This window comes from Melitaea cinxia, chromosome 29 (genome assembly GCF_905220565.1).
Source record: "Melitaea cinxia chromosome 29, ilMelCinx1.1, whole genome shotgun sequence".
Classification (NCBI taxonomy): domain Eukaryota; kingdom Metazoa; phylum Arthropoda; class Insecta; order Lepidoptera; family Nymphalidae; genus Melitaea; species Melitaea cinxia.
In genome coordinates this window covers 8,838,331-8,845,588 of record NC_059422.1, presented here as the reverse complement: position 1 = coordinate 8,845,588, position 7,258 = coordinate 8,838,331, and the positions used below count along the sequence as shown (strand labels likewise).

The 7,258-nt window shown below is 47.7% G+C and overlaps 1 protein-coding gene across 1 annotated transcript in view; it reads right to left on the bottom strand.

Moving 5' to 3' along the window:
- Positions 1–265: 265 nt before the first annotated feature.
- LOC123667806 (CLIP-associating protein) overlaps positions 266–7,258 on the bottom strand; it is a 40,093-nt gene continuing 33,100 nt past the window's right edge. Inside the window, exons 27-35 of the mRNA XM_045601644.1 lie at positions 6,866–6,971; positions 5,683–5,784; positions 4,971–5,050; positions 4,613–4,757; positions 4,032–4,129; positions 3,446–3,657; positions 3,225–3,371; positions 2,010–2,144; positions 266–700 (exon numbers count right to left, since the gene is read on the bottom strand). Of these exons, the coding sequence (XP_045457600.1) occupies positions 647–700; positions 2,010–2,144; positions 3,225–3,371; positions 3,446–3,657; positions 4,032–4,129; positions 4,613–4,757; positions 4,971–5,050; positions 5,683–5,784; positions 6,866–6,971 (1,079 nt within the window). The 3' untranslated portion in view covers positions 266–646. The remainder of the gene's footprint in view (positions 701–2,009; positions 2,145–3,224; positions 3,372–3,445; positions 3,658–4,031; positions 4,130–4,612; positions 4,758–4,970; positions 5,051–5,682; positions 5,785–6,865; positions 6,972–7,258) is intronic.

Genomic DNA, 7,258 nt, shown 5'->3' with positions numbered 1-7,258 from the left:
TATTGAGGTAGTGTTAGAAAGAGACAGATACCCTCCAGTGAAATAAAACACGACATGATCCGTATATTAATTGTACAACAGCAGATGTACAGTCGACGAGACAGTTTGATTTCGCTTATTTTATCTTCTTGTCTACATTAATATTTATAATAATAATTAGAAAATTAATCTCGAATGTTCTAGTTCATGGTTAGTTTCTCCGCCGACTGTACTCACAAGGCATGGTTATAGACATTCCTATAATAGTCTAAAATAGTTTAACCGATTTCGAATGACAAAATGGAGTTCTGTTTATTTCAATGTTACATACATATCGTTTTATATACTTATATATACATAGCGACCCTCCATTTTGGCATACCGTGACGTCACGCTCACACGCACACACAGCGACGTGTAACACACCGCTGACGACACACTACATCTCGTCGACGACATTTTACCGGCCCCGATATTAGAAATAAATTATGTTCAAAAATTATCTTACAACGCTAGCTAAATGTAGAACGCAACGAATGGTGACAGCGAGGCGCGTTGGTGGTGCTGCCGGGGCAGATGTCGGTCAGTAGTGTCGGTGTCGGTCAGATGTGTCGGCCGGCGTCGGTCAGTCGGTCTGTGTGCTGCGCGTGGCGCGTCTCGGTCGCCGCTACGAATGTGACGAACCCTTCGCCGCCTCCTCGCGTTGCTTGGTGATGTATACCTGAAGACAGAATTACTTTGTGAACGGCCTGTATCAGTAGGAAATAAAAAGCTTGTAATACAGTACTACTATGCAGAAGGCTTCTCTCAATATAGGATAAAGTTGGATCAAATTTTATCGTGTTAATACATAACAGTGAACGTCCTGCTCAAAATCTGGACCCTGACTGAAGTGGGTCAACGTAACAGAAGATCACAGCTACTAATGCTGTTCTCAAGCAGTGTTGTGTTCCTCTAGAGCAGGGGTTCCCAAATTTATTTTGTCTACTGCCCACTATGAGAATAAATTATTTTATAGTGCCCCCTTTAAGCAATCTTGAAATGAATATTAGTTGATATTCACAAGTTGTAGTTGAGAGTCCTTATAGCTTAAATGACAAATCGCCCCTCAAGCCTCTACAGAACGGCACCATTTTTTTTCAAGGTCTTTTACCCCCCTCTCGTCTCTGCCCCCTTTTGCAGCGCAGTGGGTGACAGCGCCTAAGAGGGGGCGTTATCACCCATCTTGGGAAACACTGCTCTAGAGTCTAGAGGTTAAGGTGTCCAGAGCACCTGGGAAGGGATAAGGGGACTATGGTCGGCAATTCGTTTGCAATGTTCCTGCTGTTACTAGCACCCGTAGGCTACAATATCGACTTATCATCAGGTGGAAAGTTTATGATATATTTTCCTGTTTTATCAACGAATTACACTAAATTATGAGATATTTCTATTTGCAAATGTGAATTCTAAACATTTTTGAATATCATATCAAAAATCGACCGTTCCAGCGGGGATCGAACCTGCATCTCCGACTGACCGTGTCCGTGCTTTAGCCAATTAAGCTATGGAACGATGTATCCGTTAGATCGAAATTTTTGATATGATGATTTTATATTCGGTTTAAGAGAACCGTGGCGCCTATGGCGACTATGGCGATGATATGATATTCAAAAATGTTTAGAATTCCTAATGTGTAGGTAACACAAAAATTAAATTATACGAATTGCAAATGTGAATTTTAAGCGTGTAGATTATTAATTGAGGAGAAACAGGTCCTAATGGCTTATTGTTTCTTCTGCTTTTAATAATTAATAATAAACGCTTCACACTCAACGGCCCCCGGTAAAATTTTTTGCTGTCGGGTGTCCGGAAACATACAATACACGAGTACAAACGCCTACACCACGGCAAATACCTATATGGCCAATCCAAATGTTTCTCATGTGCCGTGACTATCAAAAATGTATTCGTAACTTTCGATCACTATTTCACACACTTATTCACAATCGATCAAACAGGCTCTTAGACTATACAAATAAAACAAGTACCTGTAGCAGACGGTACTTGCTGACGGAGAGGTGTTTGAGGTGAGGCTGCATGCGTTCCTCCCCCAGGGCGAAGGTGAAAGCCACCATGCAGAACACGGCCGCCTTGCGCACCGCGGAGTTCTGGTGGTCGGCCAGCTGGGGACAGGCAGACGGCCATGTTAGCGACTGGGGCGGCAGTAACGTATGTACAAATGTCGAAGTTCGAAAAAGTTTAGTTGACAGACAAATTTTTAGTTTTGTTCAAACTAAAAAAAAACAAGTGTGCTTTAGAGCACAAGACTGAAGTAACGTAAGCACTTTTCGTAACGCTTTCGTCGGCCTCGGCGCCAGCTCGAGCGCGCACAGCGACGTCGGGTCGCACCGGGAGCCAGTAGCCTGGAGCTGGGCGTGCTCACCAGGAGTCAGTAGCCTGGAGCTGGGCGTGCTCACCGGGAGTCAGTAGCCTGGAGCTGGGCGTGCTCACCGGGAGTCAGTAGCCTGGAGCTGGGCGTGCTCACCAGGAGTCAGTAGCCTGGAGCTGGGCGTGCTCACCTGGCCCACGCCCTCCATGAGCTGCGCCACGGTGTCGTCGGCCAGCTCGGGCCCGCGCACACAGCGACGCGGGGTCGCACCGGCAGTCAGTAGCCTGGAGCTGGGCGTGCTCACCTGGCCCACGCCCTCCATGAGCTGCGCCACGGTGTCGTCGGCCAGCTCGGGCCCGCGCACACAGCGACGCGGGGTCGCACCGGCAGTCAGTAGCCTGGAGCTGGGCGTGCTCACCTGGCCCACGCCCTCCATGAGCTGCGCCACGGTGTCGTCGGCCAGCTCGGGCCCGCGCACACAGCGACGCGGGGTCGCACCGGCAGTCAGTAGCCTGGAGCTGGGCGTGCTCACCTGGCCCACGCCCTCCATGAGCTGCGCCACGGTGTCGTCGGCCAGCTCGGGCCCGCGCACACAGCGACGCGGGGTCGCACCGGCAGTCAGTAGCCTGGAGCTGGGCGTGCTCACCTGGCCCACGCCCTCCATGAGCTGCGCCACGGTGTCGTCGGCCAGCTCGGGCCCGCGCACACAGCGACGCGGGGTCGCACCGGCAGTCAGTAGCCTGGAGCTGGGCGTGCTCACCTGGCCCACGCCCTCCATGAGCTGCGCCACGGTGTCGTCGGCCAGCTCGGGCCCGCGCACACAGCGACGCGGGGTCGCACCGGCAGTCAGTAGCCTGGAGCTGGGCGTGCTCACCTGGCCCACGCCCTCCATGAGCTGCGCCACGGTGTCGTCGGCCAGCTCGGGCCCGCGCGCGCGCGCCACCTCGGCCGCCAGCTTGAGCGCGCACAGCGACGTGGGGTAGCCGCGCGTGCGCACCACGGGCTTCAGCAGCGCCAGCACCTGCGGCCCACGGGCGGTTAGCGCGGTGTCGAGCGACAGATGTGATATGTGGTATGTGATATGCGCGTGCGCACCTGGTGCGCCGGCAGCGCCTGCGCCACGTGCGGCAGGCCGGCGTCCACGGCGCGCATGACCTCCTTGCTGAGCGCGCCGTACGCGTTGATGAGCTTCAGCAGGATGAGGTCGAAGTACTCCAGCCACTGCGGCCGCGTCTCGGCGCGCCGGCACAGCCAGATCAGCACCTTCACCGCCTCGGCCGCGGCGCGCTCCTGCGCGGAGCCCCAGCCTGGGGGGGGGGAGATTTAGAGGTCTGAAGGCCTCGGGGCAACAGAGGTGTGGAGGCCCCATTGGCTACAAATTATTTTCCAAATAAAATTGACAACTTTTCGACAGATGGCGCTCTGTGTATTTTTCGTCGCGCTAACATTGCAATTTATTTATACGACATACAAATTCGTAGTATGTAAAATTTATATTTTATATAGGTACAAGGGTTTTGGTGTATGTAAAGCAAAGGTGATGACAACCCCTAATTAAATAAATGTAAAAAAAGGTCTAATTTTACATCAACATATAATCAATCAAATAAAATCTGCATATTATTAGAATTAAATAATAATAATAAAAAACTTTAAGTTATAAATAATAAACAAACGTTACCGGAGGACTGTTGCGCATTGCTCGCGTTTTCTGTATTTTCTTTATCCGCTGTGTTTTCCTCGATCGTCAGAGCTGCCAATGCAACCCGAACTATGTTCCTGATAAAAAATCAATGTTAATACATCGTTATGTTTAAGGATACTTCGTTATGAGATTCCATGACATTATCATAAATTTTGTATCAACTTGCAAGATTCCTTAAGAGTAGCTGGCAGTGCATTTTGTCCCTAATTGTCAGTCCTGTTCGTTCCTGTAATGTCTTACAATATTTTATAGTAGATTATTCAATATATAAAATTCTCGTTTCGCGGTGTTTGTTACCGGACTCCTTCGAAACCGCTGGACTAATTTTTATTAAAATTTTGTGGGCAAGTCACATGAGTTCACGCCTTTTTGAACGTGAACTCATGGAGGCCAACAGTGGACTGAGGCTGAAGTGATGATGATAAGATGCAGTGTTTGTTGCCAAACTCTTCGAAACGGCCTTCGGACTATTCCAGATTATGAGCAGAATATTTTACTACTGTGCTCTACCAAGTCCGTTGGAGTGAGGCGTTTATTATTATCATAAGTCTACTAACTTGAAGTACTCCTGCGGTCGCTTGCAGTCGCCGTACTTCAGTATCTCATGAGTGGCCAGCAGTAGCCGCTCCAGCAGCTCCGGCGGTGCGGTGGACACGTCCAGCGAGCTCAGTGCCTCAAGGACTTCCACTTCTCGGAGACCAGCTGGAACATTTTTATATATAGCATTCAATATTTCTATAAAAAAATGTAGTGGTGAGGCTTATGATATATTAAAGTACTTGGAGTTCAAGTTAGGTTTACATTTATTTTTTAATCATATAACATACACAGTGACCACTTACCGTCAAGCAGACCATAGGCTTGCTAGCCACAAGAGTGATATAAATGTAGAAAATAAAAAAAAAAGCTCCTTACATTTGGTAATGATCAATCCGTTCTCATCCATCTCGTAGGGCTTCACCTTGTCCCTGCCCAGGTGACCTGTGCTGTAGTCACTGGAACAGTTTGATAAACAAGCATTATTTTAAGATTTAAAACACTCTATTTTGAACTATTTACTACCTTAAACTTGTTTAGACTATTGTACGAGTCACCCGTCATTAAACATGTCAATGACTTTGAATTATTTGCGAAACTAGCACGAAGAATAACTAAATTGTAACTTCCAAGTTACCGACTGTGCAAAGTAAGTCTCCTTTTTGGGTTATGGTATTCGCATGTATAATAAAATCACATGAACAATTTTACAATTGTCTAATAAATTTTAAGTGTCTGCAGTGTTTAAACAGCGACGGTCGCGGGTTCGATTCCCAATCCGAGTAGATATGTGTTTATACAAATATTTATTTTCGGTCTAGTCGTTAGTCCTTGTGGGCCTCACCGTGCCTCGGAGAGTACGTTAAGCCATCGGTCGCGGTTGTTATCATGTACACCTGATAGCGATCGTAGTAGGGAATATATTCGCCAACCCGCATGTGGCAGTGAGGTGGATTAAGCTCTGATTCTTGCCCTACATGGGGAGAGAGGCCTATACCCAGCTGTGGGATGTTACAGGCTAGAGCGACTTCCAGACATCTTTAGTGGTATTAGTCAGAATAGTTTGGTTTAGCGCTCGGCGGTGTCTCACCCATGACCGTAGTCCAGGCGTGTATGGGGTGTGGGTGAGGACTCCTTGGTGCTGCTCGCCTCCTCGGAGCTGTCGGCGGAGGCCGCGCGGCCGATCAGGTCGCTGGAACATACAAAACTAGCGTTAAACACACGTGTAACTACCTCAGGGTCTTACATCACTAACCTTTCATCGGCAAGCAAGCACGGCTAGTGTTCAACGCTTCGTACCTATAACTATTCCTGTTCCTGTGTTCAAATAAAAGCACGATTCGTGAGTGAAACGTATCGTTTTTCGAGTATAGAAATAGGGCTTCAATGGTAAGAAGAGTCAGAGAAAGAATGCTAGACAAGGCAAGTCACGAGTCACACCAGCTTTGCTTTGCTAATGCTGATATTAGAAAGTAATCCTTACGAGACTTGATTGATAATGTTATGGGTACAGATTTGAGACCATAATATTATAGAAACTTTAACACGTAAGAAATATCTTATCAATTTTAAAACAATATAATCAGTAAATAACTATATGTGTTTTCCTTAACAAATACATTTTTTTTATAATAAATAAATATCTACACAATACACACACGGTCGTCTGTTCCTAAAGTAAGCAACTTAATGCTTGTGTTATAGGTAACAGCCAACTGGTATAGCTACATTTTTTTTTTTTTTTCGATAAACATACTTATAAATAATACATATATAAATATCATCATCATTACAGCCTATACAGTCCACTGCTGGACATAGGCCTCCACAAGTTAACGCCAAAAATAGCGTGAACTCATGTGTTTTGCCAACAGTCACCACACTGGGCAGGCGGGTTGGTGACCGCAGGGCTGGCTTTGTCGCACCGAAGATATAAATAAATATTTATATTACACCCAGACTCGGGGTGGGAATCGAACTCACAACCCTCGGAGCAGAAAGCAGGGTCACTACAAACTGCGCAAACGGGCTAGTCATTAATAAAATGAAACAGTTTAGTACACTCTATATCTCTCTCTCTCTCCCTGCGTGTGTGCGTTGGTGTGTGTGTGTGTGTGTGTGTGTGTGTGTGTGTGCGTGTGTGCGTGTGTGCGTGTGTGCGTGTGAGCGTGTGAGCGTGTGAGCGTGTGAGCGTGTGAGCGTGTGAGCGTGTGAGCGTGTGTACGTGTGTGCGTGTGTGTGTGTGTTTGTGTGTGTGTGTGTGTGTGACTCACGTGGCGTGTCCGTTGTGCGCGCCGGCCCCGTTGTGGCGCGAGAGCGTCGCGTCCGACATCTGGCTGATGCCGGAGTCCTTGCTCGACATGTGGTTGCCGCACTCCGCTGGAACGACACAACACACATATTAATCTATCGTATTTTGTGTCGATCGAAGGAAGTGAGGAAGGATCGCTATGGGCAGACCTACCTTAGGGCAGAGTCTAACCTAAGGGGAGTAGTTCCCGTCCATGAATTGGGATAGCTTGATGAGGCCGATGACTTTACCTGCTCTACTGGGGAAACCACAGATATTATAATATGCCCGACTGGGGAAGTACCTCGACATTACAGAAGTACAGAGCTAAATAAAACTGGTTTCAAGCAGTGTTCCTGTGGTGAGTAGGGTGACT